A 23,318-nucleotide genomic window follows, 5' to 3' on the forward strand; every position below is an offset into this window, starting at 1 on the left:
CCATGTACATTCATTACCCACTCCCTAAATTCTACCATTACATTTTCTAAAGTTGCTCTCTCACATTCTATCCATATGTGTATCTCTCTGTCCGTCCATCAAGCCAATGGTTTCAGTGCATTTCAAAGAAAGTTGCAAGCATCCGGGGTGCCTGGGTGGCTCAATCAGTTAAGCATCTGACTTCAGCTCAGGTCATGATCTCGTGGTCTGTGAGTTCAGGCCCCACATGTGGCTCTGTGCTAACAGCTCAGAGCCTGGAGCCTGCTTTGGATTCTGTGTCTTCCTCTCTCTCTGTCCCTCTCCCACTCACGTTCTGTCTCTCTGTCTTTCAAAAATGAATAAATGTTAAAAAAAATTTTTTTAAAGTTGTAAGCATCTGTACACATCACCTTCAAAATCTTTGTCATTTGTATTATTATTAAACAGTTCAATATAGTTTTTAGCACCTGTGGGTAAAATCCATATAGAGCAAAATACATAAATCTTCATTAGACTGTTTGATAAGACTTGAGAAATTACAAACAGCAATTTTCTCAAGCTCTTGCTTTGTTAAACTTCATGCCTGTCCCTGTCCCCCAGGAACCACTATTCTCATTTTTTTTCACCTATTGATTACAATACTATATAAATGGAATCACTTTGTGCAGTCAGTCTTGCACTCAGCATTGTTTTAAGACTCTCTGTCACTCATTTCATGGATCAGTAGTTCATTCCTTTTTATTGCTGAGTAGTTATGAAGTCACAGTAGTTGTTTATCCATTCTTCTGTTGATGGACACTTGTGCTATTTACAGCTTGGAAATAGTATGAATGAAGCTGCTATGAACATTCTTGGATAAGCTTTTGAGACATCTTTCTCTTGGGTAAATATCTGAAAATAGAATTGCTGGATCATAGGGTAGCTGTATGTTTAGTTTTATAAGAAACCACCAGACTTGTTTCCAAATGGTTGTGCCATTTTACACTCCAGCCAATAAGGTTTGAGTGTTCTAGCTGCTCCATAACCAAGTATTGTAAGTCTTTTAAAAGTTTAGTGATTCTGGTGGGAATATAGTCATGTCTCCTTATGGTTTTAATTAGCATCTCCCTGATGACTAGTGATATTGAGCTTTTTGAATATTTTTAATATCCTCTGCTGTTCCAATCTTTGCCCATTTTTAATTGGGCTGTCCTTTGTTACTTAGTTTTGGAGTCCTTTTTGTATTCTGGATAGCATTCTATTTTGGGAGGGTGGATTTATGCTCTGTAAATATTGTCTTCCAGTATATAAACTGCCTATTCATTTTTAAATGGTAGTTCAATGTTTTGAGGAGCAGAAGTTTTAAAATTTGGTCAAGTGTAATTTAGCAAATCTCCCTTTCATGGTTATTGCTTTCTGTGTCTCATTTAAGAAATCTTTGCTTACTCTCAAGACATAAATATATTCAATATTTTCTCTTATGGCTTCTTTTCTAGAAGTTCCATAATTTTAACCTTTATGTTAGGTCCATGGTCCATTTCAAATTAGTGTGTGTGTGTGTGTGTGTGTGTGTGTGTGTGTGTGGTGAGAAGTCAGAGTCCAGATTTCTTTATATTCACTGTGGGTGTCCAGTTCCAGCACCATTGGTTGAAAAGACTACATTTCTCATTGTATTGCTTTGGCACTCTTGCAAAAATCAATCGAATGTACAACTATGGGTGCATTTCTCAACTGTCTATGCTGTTTCATGGGTTTATTTGCCTATAAGAACTATGGTTGGGATTTTCTTGAATCTATAGATAAAACTGAGAAGAATTGACATGTTAATAAATATTTATTTCTCTAATCCATGAACATGGGATGTCTTTCCATTTATATACATCTTCCTATCTTTTGTTAAATTTGTTCCTAAGCACATAATTCTATGCTATTATAAATAATTTTTTTTTAATTTTCTGAATGTTAGCAGGTATAGTGTGATTCACTTCTGTGATATGAATGTTTGGAAGCCAACCCTGCCAAGCACATTTTCACATGAGAACATGCTTCTTTTATTCATTCCTTCAAAGAGGCAGCAGAGAGATGGAGGAGGTTCACCCTAGCCTGGGAGCTAGGGAACCAAACTTCAGTTCAGGTTTGCCTTTTATTGACTGTGTGAACTTGGTCAAGAATGGTATTTCACTTAACACAGTCAGAACATAACTCCTCATTCATTGTAGCCTTTTCAATAATATTTATAGAGGTAAAATTTTTAACTCTGGTTTACTTGTGCATTTGGAAATCCGGTAGAAGCCTTGAATTTTCTCCTCAGAAAAATGTACACACACACATGCATGCACATGTGCACACACACACACACACACACATACACACACAGAGTTTTGTGTCCAATTTAGGATGTTAAGGCAACCTTAGAAGGCTATTCGTCAGCCTTTGGGGTCCACAAAACCCCTGATCTAAAGGGAGAGCTCCGTGAGGGTAGGAGCTGGCTTCCTTTACTTTTACATCTTCAGCACCCAGTATGGTGCTCAGCCAATCATGACTGCTCAGTGAATGCCCCAGCATTGCTGTAACATGCCTTCTGCAAAGCTGGCCATTCTTCCCAAGTAGCATAGCCAGGGTCCACTATTAGAGAACAGCAAGATAATGCCTGATGGCTGAGCCACATTTCAGATCACCAGACTGGCAGAGTCAAGAGATATCTTAGGGACACCCTGGGCCAGTCACTCCAGTGGTCCAAGGGCATCCTAAGGCCTAGAGTTTCAGGGGATCTCCAACATCATGATGTGGGATATTTGGCAGGGGCAGGCATTGATGAGGACTGCTGATTCTAAATCCCACACCCTTAGTGGGGTTTTCTAGGCAAAGAGGGTATAGATTTCCAAATCCTGAGTATTAGACCTGTCTTTCTTCCACCACTAGATACTATACCCCTGTGAGGGAAACAGAAGGGGAACAGTTTGGCTGGACTATCAGCTCTCCCACCAAAACTTTTCTGTTGCTGTCAGTGAGATCAGCCTGGCAGTCCGCAGCCAGGCAGCTGCCCCAGGTGCCCTGGACTCGCTCCACGCAGGACAGTGCTGCTGCGCAGACAGCCTGACTCAGCACCAGCCCCACACAGGAAGTTCCTCCTACAGGGCTGCTGATCCTGGGGTCTACTCCCTGTGGTGACACTGGCATTATTTCAGGGCAGCCTTTTTCTCTTCCTAAAGCCCCAGATTTATGTCCTGGAGAGTTCATCCTGCTCTCCTCTCCAGGGATTCCCCTGAGCAGCACTAGCAAGTGATGGTGACATTGTGTGTGTGCTTCTGTCCACTCAGGTGCTGGGGACATGGGCAACAAACCGTCCACACCAGGCAGTGACCCCACAGCACGATGCCCAGGGACAGAGGGCATTCACGCCGCATACAAGCAAGGAGACCCCAGCAGGGCCCGGCACCTGCTCCGGGAGGCTTGTGATGAGAGCACGTCCCAGCTGGAGAAGGTAGGATCAATGCCGGCTCCTTCAGCCAGACTGCGGGCCTGGCTTGGATGAAGGTTGTCACTCAGATTATTTCCTTGTTATCATCATAATCATAATGGGGGGCTTTTTAACCTCATTTTGCATGCAAACTTATGGCTGCCAGTCTTTTCAAGCCAACTTCTCAGCCTGCATTATGCTCAGCAGAAAATTTTTTTTAAAAATCTCAAAAGGTCACATTCTGTATGATTCCATTTGTATAACATTCTCAAAATGACAAAATTCTAGAGATGGAAGAGAGATTCGTGGTTGCTGGGATTAGTGATGGTGGAGGGCAGTAAGGTGAGTGTGCCCATAAAGCGGGAGCTTGAGAGACTGATCTCACAATGGAGTAGTTCTGTATCTTTTTTTTTTGAGTTTTTTAATGTTTATTTTTGAGAGAGAATGGGGGAGGGGCAGAGAGAGAGGGAGACACAGAATCCGAAGCAGACTCCAGGCTCCAAGCTGTCAGCACAGATCTCAACATGGGGCTCAAACCCACAAACCATGAGATCATGACCTGAGCCGACGTCAGATGCTTAACTGACTGAGCCACCCAGGCACCGGGAGTAGTTCTGTATCTTGATCACAATGGTGTTTGCTCAAGTGCAGAATGATATACCCACATTGTATTAACATCAAATTACTGGTTTTGATCTTGAACTACAGTTGTGTAAGGTGTTGCCATTGGGGGAAACTGAGTTAAAGAAACATGGATGCTCCTTAAGACTGTCTTTGCAACTTCCTATGAATCTCTATTTCAGAGCAAAAAGAAAAAAAATAATAAGTGAAATATGATTCCACTTTTATGACATTTAAAAACTGGCAAGAACGAATCTGTGGTATTAAAAGTCAGGATAGTGGCTATTCCAGGTAGGACAGTGACCAGAAGGGGGACTTTGGGGCACAGATAATCTTAGGTTCTGTGGCCTGGGTGTCCATTACATGAATGGGTTCATTTGTAACAGTTCATGAAACTGAACACACAATTTGTATACTTTTCTGTAGGTGTGTTATATGCCAATAAAAAGTTACAATGACTGGGGGCTCCTGAGTGGCTTGGTCCATTGAACGTCTGACTTCAGCTCAGGTCATGATCTCATGGTTCGTGAGTTCAAGCCCTGCATCAAGCTCTGTGCTGACAGCTCAGAGCTTGGAGCCTCCTTGGGATTCTGGGTCTTTCTCTCTCTGCCCCTTCCCTGCTCATGCTCTCTCTTTCTCTCTCAAAACTAAATAAACATTTAAAAAAATTTTAAAGCTACAATGACTAAAGTAAAAGAAGAGTTCGAGTTCACATGGGATTACCCGTGTGTGAATATGGATGAACATGTTCTGGAAGGCTGTGTAAGAGTGTGTGCCTTTGTAAAAGGAAATTGGGAAGTAGAGATATGGAGGGAGGCCTCCTTTTTTATTTCATACTTTTCTATACTATTTGAATTAAAATAAATACACACTGCAGAGCCTCTGGGCTGTCTGTATGCAGAAGGCCAGCCCTGACCTTTCTTCCCTCTAGTTCCTCTTGGCTTCAGGCTGGTTTCTATGAAATCACCACTTCATGAGAATGAGGCTTTTAAGCCTCCAACCCACTAGAGTGTAGATGGTTGTCGGTTGTATGTGGTGAACAATTTAATCAATCCCTGTGGTTTCTCTCCCTAATACAAGTGCTTTCCTGGAAAGGCTGGCCTCCCCACCCCAGGCAGATTGGCAGGCCAGTGGATTTTTCTTCTTTGGTCATATTGAATGAGTATGTCACGTCAGCAGCTCATTCACTCCCCTTCAGAACCCGGGCCTCCCTCCAGGCCCCACGTTTCCTGGGAAGTCTTGGATAGAATGGATAGAACATAGATTTTGGGCTAGACAGACCCCGGTTCAAATCCTGGCTAGTTCTGCAGACTGTAAATTCCCTCGCTGTGGGCAAGCCTTCATTTCCTCACCCACAAGATGAAAACACAGTGTGAAAATAAATAAAAGAAACCTCATTTAAACTGGAATCTGGAAACCCTGAATGGGGAGTTCTCATGCTCTACCACTCACCTAAGTAGCAAACTCTGCAAGGAGAGGAAGCTTACTTCCCAGACCCCAGCTGGAGGAGGGGGAATTTCTCCTTGGCCAGCAACAGCCCGGCCAGTGGGAACTCAGTGAAACACTCTGCCAGCTTCTTCCGTTTTCCCGTAGTTTGCTTATCTTGAATTGCAATACATCTGCTATTTCCAAATAAACTCATTTTACAGGTAAAATAACTGGCTCTTTTTTTTTTAAGTTTATTTATTTATATTTGAAGAGGTGAGAGGCAGAGAGAGAGGGAGAGAGAGAATCCCAAGCAGGCTCCATGTTGTGAGCACAGAGCCCGACATGGGGCTTGATCCCACAAACTGTGAGATCACAACCTGAGCCGAAATCCAGAGTCAGGCACTTAACCGACTGAGCCAACCAGGCACCCCAGACTCTTTTCTTTTCTTTTTTTTTTAAAGATCAACAACAGATACAGTCCTCATAAGACTGTTATCAGGATGAAGTGTGACCGTGTAAATAAAGTGTTCAGTGCAGCATCGGGCATATGATAAGGGCTTAATATATCAGTTTCCATCCCTGGGATTCTGTGGACCCATCCCTGTCCATATCACCCTAAAGTGAGTCCCAAAGCACTTGTTTCCTAACCTATTCAGCAAGCAAAATATGCTGTTTGCTGTGACAGATTGGTCCTGGCATCCTCAGTGCTCACCCCAGCTTCTTATACACAGTCCGTCCTCAGTAAATGTCAGTGATGGCCCAGCCTGCCTTGTTCCGTGTCGTTTTGTGTGCACCTGCTTGAACACTGACGCCCAAATCCATGGGGAGTAGTCAGGTTCCAGGAGGACTTCACATTTCAGTAATGCAGTCACACTCTGTACCTGCCAATCCAGCATTTGTTTTGCAGACCCAGCGAGCCCATGAAATGTGAGGGCCTTTTCTATACTCATTGAAAGCCATTGTTTAGCTGTGTGATTTGGGCGAGTTACAAAACCTCTCTGAACCTCCATGTCCTTGTCCATGTATTGGTATTCTGCCTCAGATGGGGATACCCACACGGCCCCCATCCTCATGACCCTCGTAGCGAAGAGCAGTGCTGTCCCAAAGGAACAGAATGGGAGCCACAGTTGTATCACATTGTCTGGCAGTCACATTCAAAAAGGAAACAGAAACAGATGAAAGATTAATCATATATTTTATTTGATCTGAATGTATTAAAGATCATTTCAACATGTGATCCACGTGAAAATTATCGACAAGGTCGTTGACATTTTTGGACTAAGTCTTTGAAATTGCATGTGATTTTACGCTCCCGGCACCTCTCACTTTGCATGAGCCCTCATTGCACGTCCCCGACACCCACATGTGACCCATAGTGCCATCCCAGACAGCACAGCCCCGTCCTGCCCATGGACTCGGCGAAGCATTTCGAGTTGATTCTCCTGGTACTTCCTGACAGCACCCCGCTCACCCAAGTCCTGTTTTTCCTGCTCTGTTTGGACCAGGGCAAGCTTCTGAGCATCTCAGCGGCCTATGGGGATCTGGAGACCGTCCGCTACCTTCTCACCGAGAGGCGGGTGGAGCTGCCCACGGAGCCCACCGACGACAACCCAGCTGTGGTGGCAGCGCACTTTGGGCACACCGACGTCGTGCAGGAACTGCTCGAGTCTTTGCCAGGTAAATCCCAGGGTGTGAGCCTCGTGGCCGCCTCTCAGGACACCCTCTTCTTAGGAATCAGACAGGCATGTGGTGGGCTTCTGCTCCAAATGCTTGTTTCTTCACGCTTCCCCCAAGCAGGAGGTCCAGACATCTGGGGCATCAAAGTGACAATCCAGAGTCAAAACTGCGTAGCTGCCAGTGGCAACACCACATCCCACGTCTCAATCCCTTTAGCTCAGGAGGTCAATGTTCTCATGCCATATTCGATAAAAAATATGGATCTATGTCCTTTTTTTTACAAAAAATAATAGATTATATTCTTTAAAGCAGTTTTAGATGTTCAGAAATACTGATGTGAAAGGACAGGGAATTCCCATCTATCTCCCTGCAAAAGTTGCCCTACTATTTACATTTTGTATCGGTGTCATACATTTGTTACAACTGAGGAACACGGAGAGACCTGGCGACTTTTTCAAAAGGTGCTGAAGTACTGGCACAGTGGTCTGGTTGCACATAAGCGGAATGTCTTGTCTGGGTGCAGGTCAGGGTCTTCATAAGGAGATGACATCTGAGCTGGGTTTTGCAGGGTGAATAGGAGCTTACTTGGCAGACAAGAGAAGGAAGGGCTGAGGTTGCCTACTTTTGCAGAGAAGGGACCTGAGTGTGACTGGGTCTGGGCATTATTTTCAGCTGCTCCTGGGGCATCCTATCTTCAACTCAAACTAGGGACAGAGTTGCTGAGGACCAAAGGAGTCTAGAGCATTTTTCCAGACTCTGCAGGAAGTGCAGAGACAGGCAAAACAGTGTGTGTCCCTGTGAATTCCCAAACTGGAGGGAAGGCGGCCATTGTTAGGAGTGATGTAAGACCAGAAGACACACAAGACACAACTAGAGAGCAAGGGACGGTTTGAGAAGAAGAGATGAAAGGCTCACAGAGGGTGGGAATACATCATTATGTAATTTTTGGTCTCTGTAGCTGAGCAGAGATAGAGCAAAGGGGGAAGAGGTCAGATGGAGACCAAAATGGGGCTCTCTGTGAGTATCACTGGATTGGGGCCTCAGAAAATACATGTAGCGGTCTCATATGGTTCAGAAGGAACCCATTGGTTTCAGGTGTTTAAATCTTTTAGTTTTGCAGGGCTTAATTCTTGACTTTGCCATTTACTGTGGGACATTTGGCAAGTTCCCAGACCTCTCTGAGCTTTGAGTTCCTCATCTGAAAATCATAGCTTTGCAATATAGCCTGATATAGCCTCCTAAGACTGGTGTACATCCATCCTCAAGAAGCTAGCAGCATGATGGCTGGATTTCTCGTCTCTAGATATCCTTGCAGTGAGTGAGTTAGGGATCATGTGTTAATATCTGTTCAAGTACCACCTCCTTTGAGTTGTTAGTTCTGGTTACCAGAGAGAGAAGAAGGGACATTTATTTACCATCTGCTGTAGCCCAGGCACTGTGCCGGACACCCTGTGTGCTGCATTTTCATTTCTTCCATGTCCTGGTCAATTTCTTACCATGGAGAGGAGGGTCCCTGTCTCTGTGCTTGGAAGCACTTTGGTTCCTAAGGACTTTCAGCCTCTGGAAATGAGACAATGTTATGATGCACTTGGCAAGTGTCAATGTGGAAGATGAGATCATTTTTCCACAGCAGCTACATCTAAAAGACATTGCATTCCTTTGAACTTGAAGATATTGTAACACTTCAGCCCACATTGTCCCTGTTCATTCAGTGTGCTAAATGTTATTTCATTCTGGAATTAAGTAGGTGGTTTCTTGCAGGGAGTGATTCTCAAAAATCTAGGCTGGATAGTTAAATCTATTTCTTTTATCAGAGCCTTTTTTTTTTTTTCATTTATAAAAGTAACATATGTATTTTACAGATATTTTAGACATGCAGTAAAGTGTTAGTACTCTGAAAACATTATGACATATAATGAGTTAGAATGTACCGAGGCAGGCCCTTGACATACGTTATGTCATGCAACCCTCACATTAAACTTGGGAGGATGAGTGTTATTATTCCCATTTTACTAGTAGGTAAACTGAGTCAGGGAGAGGTGAAGAAATGTGTTTAAGATTACACCGCTGAAATGTTTTAGCCCTAAGCTGCCTGTCTCCAAAGCCCATGTCCCTGTATATGATGCTACTGTGGGGATGAGGTCAGGGCTGGGGATGGGGAAAAGGGTGTGGGGAATAATGGCCATAATCCCACTACCCAGAGATAAAGTTGCAACACTGGGATGGTACCTTTTAGTCTTATTTCTACACATACATTTTTTTTTAAATTCAGTTAACCATTATACTGTATATGCTGTTTCAAATGCTGCTTTTCCTCACTTGGAATTCTGTGATGGGTTTATAATGATGTGGGAAAGTGCCCCATGCAATTGAGAGGGGCTGTTCCAGAAAACACTATCAACTTGACAGAAGGGACTTTCAGGTAGAGACAGGCCAGCACGATTTTAGCAACGGCCCAAGGGGACATGGCAGCGGAAACAACCAGAACCCTTCAGTGACGCTTTCCCTCTCCTCCCAGGTCCCTGCAGCCCCCAGCGGCTGCTGAACTGGATGCTGGCCTTGGCCTGCCAGCGAGGGCACCTGGGGGTGGTGAAGCTCCTGGTCCTGACACACGGGGCCGACCCGGAAAGCTACGCGGTCAGGAAGAACGAGTTTCCTGTCATTGTGCGCTTGCCCCTCTACGCGGCCATCAAGTCAGGTGGGTCCCCCAGCCAATCCCGCGCATGGGAAGCTTCGAAGTTTCCAGATGTGGGATGGTGGCTTCACCCTCACTTCTAGCCCTTAAAGAAGGCTCTCTGTGGAGATGTTTGCAAACTCTGTTAATTGCTTCTTTTTCAAGATGTCTGCACCTTCCCTCATTTGCCCCACTCACCCCTGCAAGAGGATTTCACTGACAGGGACCAACTGTGGCAAATGGGACTGTAGTAGGAGGCATGCCACAGGGCAGGGTCCCACAAAAATTCTCTCACTAACAGGAATTTGACGTCTCGGGGCACCTGGGCGGCTCAGTGGGTTAAGCATCCGACTTCAGCTCAGGTCATGATCTCACGGTTCGTGGGTTCGAGCCCCGCATCAGGCTCTGTGCTGACAGCTAGCTCAGAGCCTGGAGCCTGTTTCGGATTCTGTATCTCCCTCTCTCTCTGACCCTCCCCTGCTCACGCTGTCTCTCTCTCTCTCTCAGGAATAAATAAAACATAAAAAAAAAGTTAAAAAAAAAAAAAGAAATTTGACATCTCAAGGGAAGGACTAGAGAAGCTCCACCAGCATAACTACCCTTTTCATTCCCATTTCACATATTAGCATCCACCATTTTGGACAACTGTGCTACACTCTACATTGGAAAGCCCTTAGCTTCCCATTTTCTGTCTTTTAGGAAATGAAGACATTGCCATATTCCTGCTTCGGCATGGGGCCTTCTTCTGTTCCTATATCTTATTGGACAGTCCTGACCCCAGCAAACATCTCCTCAGGAAGTATTTCATTGAAACTAGTGCCTTGTCCAGCAGCTGTCCAGGAAAAATGGTGAGTTGTCGCTGCTTATGGATGAGTGGATAACGACTTTTCAGTCACAAGAAAGAAGGGCATCCTGCCATTTTCAACAAAATGGATAGACTTTGAGGACATTGTGCTAAATGAAATGAGTCAGACACAGAAAGACAAATACTGTATGATCTCACTTATATGAGGAATCAGAAAAAACCAAACCCCTAGAAACACAGAGTAGATGATTTGCCAGGAGTTGGAGGGTATGCAGAAAATGGGGAGATGTTGGTCATACTATATAAACTTCACTTATAAGATGAGGAGGTTCTGCATATATAACATACAGCTTTGCGATTATAGGTAATAATACTGTATTATATACTTGAAAGTTGCTGAAAGAGTAAATCTTAAATGTTCTCACCACAGAAAAGAAATGAGAATTAGGTGACATGATACAGGTGTCCCCTAACACTATAGCGGGAATCATTTTGCAATAAATAAGGATATTAATTCAACAAGTTGTACACCTTCAACTTACCCAATATTATATGTCAGTTATATCTGAATTAAACTAGCAAACCGTGCAGGATGTAGTTTTAGTTAGGTTTCCGTTTTAATAACAAAAAATCATGTTGTGTTACTTCCATTATCAATTTGGCTTTTTATTTTATTGTTTTAATGTTTATTTATTTATTTTGAGAGAGAGGGAGAGAACAAGCAGAGAAAGGGTAGAGAGAATCCCCAGCAGGCTCCACACTGTCAGTGCAGATCCTGACTGAGGGCTCGATCTCATGAACCATGAAGTCATGACCTGCGTTGAAATCGAGAGTTGGATGCTTAACTAACTGAGCCACCCAGGTGTTCCCAATTTGGCTTTTTAAATATAGCATTCTATCCCTCTATTCCCTCTAGGTAAGTCAACATGGCTAAAAGTCATTCTTTTAAATACATCCCTGGAGTGCCTAGGTGGCTCAATTCAGTTAAGTGTCGGAGTCTTGACATCAGCTCAGGTCATGGTCTCACCATCTGTGAGATCAAGTACTGCATCAGGCTCTGCACTGACAGTGCAGAACCTGTTTGGGATTCTCTCTCTCTCCCTCTCTCTCTCTCTGCTCCTCCCTGGTTCATGCTCTCTCTCAAAATAAATAAATAAATAAATAAATAAATAAATAAATAAATAAGCATACAGAGACAACAAACAAATAAATATATGTCTTAAATCTATAGAGTAAATGTAGCTTAGTTGTCTCAGCCTTTTTCCTGTGGACATTTGGGCAGTTTCTGGGTTTGGCCTCTTGTAATACAGCCTAGTTTTCCAGGATATTTGCTTCTGTAGATCTAAGTCCCAAAAGTGGATTATTTGTGAATCACATCCCCAAAAAGCTGTGGAGATTCACACTTTCACCAACATTATATGGGGAATCTCTGTTCCCACACCTTGGGTCTAGATATCCAGGAACCTTTTAATTTTCATCAGTCTGTTGGATGAAAATGAGAGCTCCTTGTTTTAATGGCCGCACTGTTATTATTAACAATATTAGGCATCTTGTCATATCTGTAAGAACTATTTGCATTTCCCCTCAGTCACATTAGTTGCCTGTTACTATTTGTTGGTTATTTTCCTAAAGAGTCGGTCATCTCTTCCTTCTCATCTTGGAGAACCTTTTGTGTATTAGATTTTATTTTTTTTTTTTAATAGTTTATTGTCAAATTAGTTTCCACATCACACTCAGAGCTCATCCCCACAAGTGTCCTCCTCCATGCCCATCCCCCCTCCCCCCACATCCATCAGTCCTCAGTTTTTGTCAGCATTCAAGAGTCTCTCATGGTTTGCTTCTCTCCCTTTCCCCCACCATTTCCGCCCTTCTTCTCCCCCTTGTTCCTCCGTCAAGTTCCTCCTAATCCTCCTATACGTGCAAACATATGATATTTGTCCTTCTCTGCCTGACTTATTTTGCTCAGCATAACACCCTCAAGGTCCATCCATGTTGCTACACATGGCCAGATTTCAAACCTTTTTTATCATACATGTTGCCAATATTTTCCCCAATTCCTTATTTTTCTTTTGTCTGTTATCTTTTGTGATAACAAAGATATAAGAATATGAAATCAGATATGTCTTTTTTTTATTGCATCTGGGTTATATAAGAAGGTCATTCCCACCTCAATTTTATATAAATATTCTCCTCCTGGGGTATCTTGTAATATTTTTATTCTTTTATTTTTTGTTTTAAGCTTTAATTTTTCTTATATTTATTTGCATGTATGGTACGAGGGAGCAAATATAGCTCTCATCTTTGCTAGATGGATGTTTGTTATTCCAGCACAAGTTTTTTTTAATTTTTTTAAAATGTTTTATTTATTTCTAGGAGAGAGAGAGAGAGAGACAGCATGAGCAGGGGAGGGTCAGAGAGAGAGGGAGTCACAGACTGAAACAGGCTCCAGGCTCTGAGCTGGCAGTCAGCACAGAGCCCGACGTGGGGCTCGAACCCATGAACTGCAAGATCATGACCTAAGCGAAAGTCGGACGCTTAACCAACTAAGCCACCCAGGCGCCCCTCCAGCACAATTTTTTAAATAGAACTTCCTTTTCCTTCTGAATTGAAATGTCACCATGGTTATTTTCCCCAGTGTCTATCTGTATGCATTTTGCAGTTCTCTCTACTGGTCCACTGGCCTATTAATCTGTTTCTAGGTAAATGCCATACTTTTTTGATAATAGACATTTTATTTAAGTCGTACAGCCTATTAATGCATGTTTTCTACTTGTTATTTGGGTTTTTTCTTTGAAAATTATTATTACACATTTTCTTCCATTTTGTGCATTTCCAACGATGACTCTGTGTAGCTTTTATGTTCTTTAATGAGATTTTGCATTATATTTTATATTTTTATTTTTCATACTTTAATGAGATTTTATAATTTTCTTCATAAAGAACCTGGTCCTGTCTTGTTTATTGTTTTTGCCACTATTTGAATGGAATATAATTCTTTTCCTTTTCTATTTTCAACCTGATGTTATTGGTATGCAGGAAAGCTCTTTTGTTTATTTATGTTTTATCCAGTCCCTTTGCCAACTTCTCTTATTAATTCTAATAGTTTTTAGAAGAGTTCCTTGAAACTTTTAGGTGTATGATCAAGTCATCAGCAAATTCCAAATAGGTTTGCCCCTCCTTCTCTGATATTTATAAAACTTATTTTATTTTACGTCCCATGGTATCACTAGAAATGTCAAAAGTTGAATCATCATGATAGAGATGCATCTCTCTTGTTCCTGATTTTAAAGGTCTTGACCTCAGCAATCTATAGGCATTTGCTATAGATTTTTGGTAAATAGACTATTGTTATATTTAGGTGGTTTCCATGTCTTCTTTTCTGCTTAAAGAGTTTTTATTATAAGGAAAGATTGCTGGATTTTGTCAAATCACTTTTTGGCAGCTATTGATACATTTATGTAGCTTTTCTACTTTAATTTGTTGATGTAATAAATACTGATGATAAATTTCCCTTTTCATTTATGATGTTGGACAGTTTTACTTTTTCTATTTTGAACTTAATCAGACCAGCCAGGGATTTATATGTTCTGGTGGTCTTGTCAAAGGACTTGCTAGATTGATTGATTCATTGATTGATTGATTGATTGATTGATTTGTTCTGTTTCTTATTCATTAATTTTAGCTTTTATCTATACTAAAATCTTCACATCTCCCTCTTTGAGTACTGAGTATTTGTCTTTGAGTGTTTCGGGTATTGTGGTATGAGATTTCCTGAGCTAATCTGGGCTCCAGACTTCACTACTCTACTACCTTCACATGGTAACTTAAGTTTTCTGTTTTGGAGATAAGAAAGATAAAGAGAGATAAAGTATCTGTCTCAGAGGGAGGCTTGACAGTTAAATGTGGTAATATTTGTAACATTCTAAAATCAATAACTGGGCCATAAGTACCTAATAGAAGATAGCTATTATTACTGGAGTTCTTTTGTAGATTTACTGAGTCATATACTTCAGTTTTTCCCCCCTAATTTCAGCTTGTTAATTGCATTATTCAAGTCTTTCATGTGCTGTCAACTTGTGCTGGCTTTCTTGATCAGAATCGGAAATATGCATATTTATAAAATACATGTTTATGTATATGTGTACATATATATTTCCTACTTCTGATTTTCTTTTCTAGTTTGTCACATAGTTCTAAAAGTATCTGCTTCATATGCCTGGTTTATGGCTTTATGACCCATTTTGACTTATTTCATTATGTCGAATAACTGCTTTAATCCTATTCATGCTATCATTAAAATTGTCTGCTCTTCACATCGTCCCACGACATTCTTTTTTTGTTTTTGCATTAACCTTGTGTAAGTTTTTCCAGACATTTATCTTCAGTTTTTTCATTGTCTTAGGTGTATTTCTTATAAACAGCGTTTAGTTTCTAATCCCATCTGAGAGTGTGTCTTTGAGGAGTCCACTCAATTCACATGTGTGTGGTACCTGTCATATTGACTTATTACTTCCATCTTTTTGTACTCTATTTATCACTATTTCCTTTTAACCATTCCCTTATTTGCTGGTTTCCTAGTTTTTAAAGAATACCAGGGGTTCCTGGCTGGCTCAGTCAATAGAACATGCAACTCTTGATCTTGGGGTTGTGAGCTCCAGCCCCATACTTATGTAAAACTAAAATCTTTAAAAATAAATAAATAAAATAAAGAATACCAGTATTCAATAGTGAATGTACAATAAATGTTAAATATTAACCTCACATTGTAAGAGGAAATAGCGATCATCCAACCTTTAGCTTGGTGTTTTTCCCTGCACCTTCTTACCCATTTGATCTCTACAACACCTCGGTATGAACTCCAGGGATATAATCTGTTTTCCAGATGAAAATATTATGGTTTAGAGACATTCTGTTACTTGTCCAAGGACAGCAAATATTAAGCAGCAATACTCAGCCCAGAACATGAGTCTCCCAACTCAGGGCTTTTCCCATTTCATGATTCCTGAACTGTACCTCCCAAGTTCATGAGCAGTTGTCACACTTTTCTGTATGTGGACTCCCTGGGAACTTTTAAGAATCTCCATGCTCCTATCATACCCTACACTGATCGAATCTGAATCTCGGGCGGGACCTGCATCAGTTTAATTTAAAAAATTCCCCAGGTGATTCCAGTGTGCTCCCAAGCTTGAGAACCAGTGACGTTGATTTTCTTGGCTAAAGGTTAAAAGCAGAAATGGTTGGCATCTATATCTGCCATCTTTTCTACAGGGTAAATCCTGCGACATTTGCCAAGATAGGCATAGAGCATAGAAGTGATTATTGCATGTTAGGAGTAGACAAAGAAAAGACAATGTTACTTTTCTTCTCCTTGGCCCAGAAGAGAAAATGAAATTTGCAGTGCAGCCTGAATCATAAGGATTTTTTGGGCTTCCCCAAAGCAGGTGGTATTTTGATTATTCACGTGAATTTCAAAGGCAAGTACCTTTGTGTCCAGCGGTGGTGTGTCTGGCTGCCTGTGATCTTTAACCTGTGATAGCACATTCCTCCTGTGCTGCTGGGAGAAGAAAGGGAGGCAGCACAGCCCAGAGTGATCCAGCATGATCCAGTGATCCAGAGTGATCCCGTGATTCAGGAAGGATGACTCAGGAGCCAGAGGTAAGTGCTGCTCCCTTTCCAGGTGAGCAGTGGGTGTGAACCGGCATTTTTGGCTCAGAATATTAGACAAGGGCGGTCATTAAAAGGGTGCTTTGCTGCCACAGATGCACAGCCTGAAAACTCCCTTGACTTTGCTGGCGTTCGAAGCAGTGACCTTGCAGAAGAAGTCCTCTTGTTTTTTGTGTGTTTATGCTCTGCCACCTCCACCAGCCAGTGGGTATTTTTGTGTGTAACTGCTGCGTCCTTGGAAGCCAGAGCCAGCAAAGCTTCAGAGCCTTCCTGCGTGCCTCTGGGTCAGGCTGCCAGGCCCCGCCTCTGCCGGCAGACGGGGAACTGCAGACGAGTCCACATTGATTTTCCACTGGCAACAGCAGGTTGCTTAGGTTTTGTTGGTGCTTGGCAAGGAGGGTCCCAGAGCCCACACCACGTGGTCTGGACATACTTTCAGAAGAGCAAGAACAAAGCCAAGTCGGACCTGGCCAGAGCTGTTTCCTGGCTCTGCTTTGCCGGCGCCCCCTTGAAAGCTGCCAAACCCTTGCCGGACATCTAATGAGACGGCCTGTGTTCATGGCAAAGGTCCTGTCAATGTTTGCTTTGTTGCCATGAGAAATGGCAACATTCCGATGTCGGCATGACCAGAAAGGAGCAGGAAAACTCAGAAATGCTAGGAAAGGCGTAAGCAGGTCCTGGAATAACCATGGTGTTTGTCTCCATTCAAGCTGTTAGCGGGCCCGACGATAGGGCTTTCTGGGGCTGCTCTGAGAATGCAAGCAGGCAAGAGCTGGAATTAATTCTGAGACAACCCAATGGAGAAAGTATTAATTTCCTTCTGAAAGTGGCTGATGATTTTTAATTGGGCAGCTCACCCAGAGAGGAACACTTATTATCATTACCATCATCATCGTCATCATCAGTTTTTGGATCAGCTCTGGCTTATGTACCTTAGAAATTCCTGGTAACCCGCCATTCAGATGCCTGTGTCTACACCCAAGAACAAACATCCGGCTGCACATTTTCCTAGCTGAAGCAGCTCTTCTCCATCCATGGGATCAGGGCAAGGGGGTGGGGGGTGGTGTCTGAGGATTTGTGTTTGTGGGATGCTCAGAAAGTTTAGGAAGCAGCAAATAGGGCCTCTTGGCTGTTGCTGGGGCCTTCATGAGTGGCTGACGGATGGGCTGACAGATCGGGTGGGGGCTGCATGCTCCCCACGCCACCTGAGACACCACGGGCATGCAGCCTTTTCTCTCTTCTTCTTTTTTTTAAATGTTCATTTATTTTTGAGAAAGAGAGACAGAGTGCAAGTGGGGGAGGGGCAGAGAGAGAGGGATACACAGAATCCAAAGCAGGCTCCAGGCTCTGAGCTGTCAGCACAGAACCCGGTGCAGGACTTGAACCCATGAAACGTGCGATCATGACCTGAGCCCAAGTCAGAAGTTTAACCAACTGAGCCACCCAGGTGCTCCATGAAAGCAGCTTTTCTGAGGGACACTGAGTCCTCTGGGGAATACCCTTGTCTCGGGTTAGGCCTAATGCTTGATGCAAAAAAGAAGTTTTTACTCAAGAGTTTTATGCTTTCCAGGGGCACCTGCGTGGCTCAGTCAGTTAAACGTCCGACTTCAGCTCAGGTCATGATCTCTCGGTTTGTGAGTTCGAGTCCCGAGTTGGGCTCTGTGCTGACAGCTTGGAATCTGGAACCTGCTTCCGATTCTGTCTCCCTCTCTCTCTGCTCCCCGACTCACACTGTATTTCTCTCTCTCTCTCTCTCTCTCCCTCTCTCAAAAATAAATAAACATAAAAAAGAGTTTTATGCCTTCCAGAGTATTTCGATTTATGCACATTCCCACCTTCTTGGACCCTGACACCCTCCTTGCGGCTGGCAGTGTAACAAGTGTAAGAACGGGTGTCCCCAGAATTCAGTCTCTGGAGCAGCAGCGCCCCAGCGGGTAAGAGGCAGCTCTGGGAGCGGACTCACAACCCCGGCCTGGCCTTCTCACCACTCGCTGGTTTGAGAAGAAGAGAAGGCCTTTCACTGCCCCCTCAAAAAGTTGTCAAATCAAACTTCAGGACTGTTGCAGCCTCTGTCCATCAATCGGCTTTTCTTGCACCCTGGTGAGGAAGTTAGCTGATGATTCTACACTGGTCTCCTTTCTCTAGTTTCCACATACTGAATCTTTCCCTGCCCTCATGCATTCCTTCTTCGGACGCTTTCCTGGGGATACCATCCATGCCATTAGTTCTTCTTAGAATCTGAAATAGGGTAGCGAGGTTATGCAGTAGAGGAAGTGAGCAAGGACACAGGACAACCTTTCAAGGAGGCATTCGTGATGGACTTCCTCCCAGATCTGAAACCCTAATATACAGCAGCAGCAATAGAAACCACTTGTATTTGGTTAAAATGGAGAAAATGATGAATAAAGCAGAAAGGCAGAAATAGTAAAACTATGATTTGAGTTTAAATGACAAACTGGAAAACACAGGAAAGAATGAGAAGAAACTGCATCAGATATGGTCGCTATAGTGGATATCAAGATGGACAATTACATTTGTAGCAATGCAAATACACTTCAAACAGGTAAGAGTTAAACCCTGGAAACCCATCAGAATATATTTTTAAAAGGGCATTTATCCCAGTTGTGAAAGAGAGATGATTACATGACCAAATTTTTTACAGATAGACAAATAGATATAAAGGTATGTTGTCAGAAATAAGATGAGTGATTTATATATTAAAGCCAGTTATAAGAAAATATAATTTTGAAAAGAAATATAAAAAAGAGAGCAATAGAAGATTTAAAAAAAAAAAGAACTGACCAAAACTTAAATTCAAAATAGATCCTTGATAGAATGTACATAGCAGGTGATAATCGAATTTAACTCAGCCAATGTTTATAGATCACCTTCCAGGTGCTCAGAACTCAGCAGGGACCAAGCCAGAACCATGGCCCTTGCGGCATATCACTCATAAATTCTATTGGGTAAGAAATTAAGATAAATTGGGACACCTGGGTGGCTCAGTCAGTTAAGCATCCAACTCCAGCTCAGGTCATAATCTCATGGTTCATGGGTTCGAGTCCTGCATCAGGCTCTGTGCTGACAGCTCAGAGCCTGGAGCCTGCTTCAAATTCTGTCTTCCTCTCTACTCCTCCCCTGCTCCCACTCTGTCAATCTCTCTGTCTGAAAAATAAACATTAAAAATTTTTTAAAGAGAAATTAAGGGTTAATTTACATATAAGAAAATACAGGTGGTGAATCATGGCATGGATACAAATATAACTTTAATGATAATTACAGAAATTCAGATTAAAGCAACATGAAAGTACTGACAGAAACCTATTAAACTAGCAAAAATAAATATAAATGCTGAGTAAGACACTTGAGAAATGGGCACACCAAGGCCTTACTGCTGGCACTGTAAATCTGTTCCATATGTGTGCAAAGTAATTGGCATCATGTGACAAAAGCCATAAAACTCTTTTCTCCCAGTGAACTGTTCTGAATTTGGCATTTCCTTTCTGAGAGATACCTCTAGGACGTAATTCAAAAGGGGAAAAAAGTCAATTCCCACAAATGTGGTCAAAACCCTGCTATTTATAATAAGAAGAAATTAGGGGAAGGAAACCAACACGTCCAGCAGCAGGAGGAAATTGTACCATTCGCACAGGGTGGACAGCACAACCAGGAAGAAGCCTCACTCCCCAGCACAGAACACACACTGTTCCATGACCCCAGGGCACCCTGCAAATCTTAACCCCACACGTATCCTCAGGAAGCCTTCCTTGGTCCACAGGCCTGGTCAGACCCCTTTTGTCTCTCAGAGCTTCCTGTCCACTTTATTCATAGCATTTAACAAGATTTGAGATTATCTGGATGTGACGTTATATAATGTCAACTCTCTCGTTTGAATGGAAGCTTCTCAAAAGCAGGGGAGTTGGCCATTTTGCTTTGTGTTCGACCCCCACTGTAGGGCCAGGGAAAGATGAACAGATGGTTCCATGCATGGAGGGATGGATGGAAGAATGGATGGATGGATGGAGGGATGGATGCCTAGAGGGATGGATGGAGGGATGGATGGATGAAATTTTATAGATATAGTAAACCTCCCATTTACATAACACTTCATAGCTGACAAAGAACTTTGTCAAATGTTCTGCTTTAATCCCCTATATAATCTTTTAAGTTAGAAATTTTTGTCTTTATTTAAAAGTTGAAGAGGGAACACCTGGCTGGCTCAGTCAGTTAAGCATCTGACTTTGGCTCAGGTCATGATCTGACGGTTCCTGAGTTCAAGTCCCACATTGGGCTCTGTGCTGACAGCTCAGAGCCTGGAGCCTCTTTCGGATTCTGTCTCCCTCTCTCTCTGCCCCTCCCCTACTTGTGCTCTGTTTCCCTCTGTCTCTCAAAAATAAATAAATGTTAAAAAATAATTTTAAGTTGAGGAAGTGAAGTTCTCTCAATAATAAGCTAAGTAATTTAGTTAACTACAGACATTTTATTTCTTGCTTTTCCCCCCCTATTTCTCAAATAGATGTTGGCAAAATTAACTTGGAACTAGTGACAGAATATTTCTTGTAAGCTTCCTATTTTTAAAAGGAATGACTGAAATACTGTAAGGGGAAAAAAGCACATCGAATTTTTAAAGAAAAAAACCCCCTGTCTTCATTTTAAAAACTTTAGTGAAGAAAAAGTGATAATTTTATTAAACACTTTTTGGCATTCGATACTCTTAACTATGGAGAACAAACTGAGGTTACCAGGGGGGAGGTAAGTGAGGGATGGGTGAGGCAGGTGATGGGGATTGAAGAGAGCACCTGTTGTGACGAGTCCTGAGCAGTGTACAGAATTGCTGAATCACTGTACTGTACACCTGAACTAATATAACACTGTATATTAGCTACACTGGAATTTTTAAAAACTAATAAAAATAAAAATAAAACTTTGGGATAAAATACTAAAAAGGACATATATGGAATTAGGAGCCGTTGGGCAGGGAGCCTCTGGTTATTTTCCTTATTTGTGTGCCTTACATACATGATTTTGTTTTTTCTCTTTTTATGTCACTTTGAGAATTTCTATCTTTGTATGTAAATCTTGAATTTCAACATCTTCATTTGGTTTGTTAGCTGTGGCCACAGACAACACCTCCCATAACCTAAACATTGTTTTTACATGGTTGTCAGAGTGTTACTTTCATTCTTAGATTATTAAAGGTACATTTAAACCTTTTTTAATTTAGTCAATTGAGTGTTGACCTTATTATTTTTTTCAAAGACCCTTGAATTGGCTTTATTTATCTTGGCTTTATGATCTTCCTTGCCTTTACTTCATTCTGGTTTTTCTGTGCTTAATCTATTTGTTCTAATTTTCCTGTTTTCTTTTAGCTTTCTATTCTAACTAGGGCGGGGCTGGCTTATGATGTTTCACTTTTCCTTTCGCAATTCTGATCACAGTTGTGCCTTTTCTTTTCCATTACTTGTAATGCGTTTATTCTTCTAAATATATATTCTCTTGTGACTCGGTTTCTCTCTGCCACACAAGCATTACTTAAAAGGGCATGTTTTCATGGTCAGAGAACTGGCCACCTCCCAATCCTGCCTCCATCATTGGTTCTACCTCTATTTTGCCTTTGTCTTGAGATAAGATATTATCTTCTTTTTTTTTTTTTAATTTTTTAATGTTTTATTTCTAAGAGAGAGAGAGACAGTGTGAGCAGGGGAGGGTCAGAGAGAGAGGGAGTGACAGACTCTGATACAGGCTCCAGGCTCTGAGCTGGCAGTCAGCACAGAGCCCAACGCGGGGCTCGAACCCATGAACCGTGAGATCATGACCTATGATCGTGAGATCGTGAGATCGTGAGATTGGACACTTAACCAACTAAGCCACCCAGGCGCCCCTAAGATATTATCTTCTATCTCAAGAGATGTGTTCCTCTCCCTGCTCCCTTTTACCCTTTTCCTTTTTTCCTATTTACTTTTCCTTCATACTCAGAATGTAATCAGTAAATGTGTGCATTCCTATCTATTTGAACACAAAATTCATTCTTCTGCCTTCTACCATTGGTGATCTCCCATTTTGAAGGCAGTGTGTAGCTCTATAATCCTCCCTTCATTTTTTGCGTAGTTGATCTAGCATAGTCTGCTAGTATTTTTCTTCAATTTTCGTTAGTTTTTCTTTTCTATTTTGCCCTGGGTTGGAACACAAAGGCTTAGCATGGCTGTATTTTGGGGTTGGGGTTGTTCGAGTAGCTTTATTGCTATCAGGAAGCCTTGGTTATTTCTTCTCATGCCTTTGAAACGGTGTCAGCTTTTCCATGGCTGTGGGAACATGGTGGTATGGTAGGAGGGGACCACACAGAGAATCAGGCACCTTCATCGCCATCCTGGTTCTGTTACCTTTGAGTGAATTGTCTCCCTGAGGTTCCTTACGTGCAAATTGTGCCCGACCTTACAAGGTTACTGTGAAGGTCAGCTGAAAAAGTGGGCACGAAAGTCGGTGCGTGCATTGCAAAGAGTCTCCGAGAATGTGTCATCCCGTGATCCCAGCTCAACTTCCAGATGGTTGCCCTACAGTCTGACCTTGAGTGAGCCCTTGGAGGCAACAGATTGTTCTGTGTTGACTGTTTAACATGCCATCATAGTTTTGCTTGTAAACCTTGTTATTTTCGTACTTCTGCTTCACATTGATCTGGTTTCTATGGTAATATTTCCTTGTGTTTGTTTGTCTTGAATGATGTTGGCAGCAAACCACTACGCTAATTCTGATATTGCAGCATTTTGAGCAGACATGCTTTTTCAGAATGGATTACATTGTTTTTCCTCAGTCATTTCATTAACTGCCTCATTGAATTAATCTTCCTCCTGTGAGTTTGAAAAGAAGGCTGACCTCCCCTTTCCCTTTATCTGTCCCTTCCTTTACTCCCTGTAGTCATACTCAGGTCCCTTTTGAAACTGTCCTCTACACTATGGGGCCCTCCCAGGCTTTTTGCTAATTTACTTACTGTCCTTTCCCTTACCTTTTTTTTTTTTTTTTTTTTACATTTTAGT

The 23,318-nt window shown here is 42.2% G+C and overlaps 1 protein-coding gene across 1 annotated transcript in view; it reads left to right on the plus strand.

Moving 5' to 3' along the window:
* Nucleotides 1-23,318, plus strand: part of LRRK1 (leucine rich repeat kinase 1) — a 123,370-nt gene that overhangs the window by 37,195 nt on the left and 62,857 nt on the right. Inside the window, exons 2-5 of the mRNA XM_077762395.1 lie at nt 3,279-3,442; nt 6,973-7,144; nt 9,663-9,842; nt 10,518-10,666. Of these exons, the coding sequence (XP_077618521.1) occupies nt 3,279-3,442; nt 6,973-7,144; nt 9,663-9,842; nt 10,518-10,666 (665 nt within the window). The remainder of the gene's footprint in view (nt 1-3,278; nt 3,443-6,972; nt 7,145-9,662; nt 9,843-10,517; nt 10,667-23,318) is intronic.

This window comes from Crocuta crocuta, unplaced genomic scaffold, assembly GCF_008692635.1.
Source record: "Crocuta crocuta isolate KB4526 unplaced genomic scaffold, BGI_CrCroc_1.0 scaffold93, whole genome shotgun sequence".
In the NCBI taxonomy this organism is placed as follows: Eukaryota; Metazoa; Chordata; class Mammalia; order Carnivora; family Hyaenidae; genus Crocuta; species Crocuta crocuta.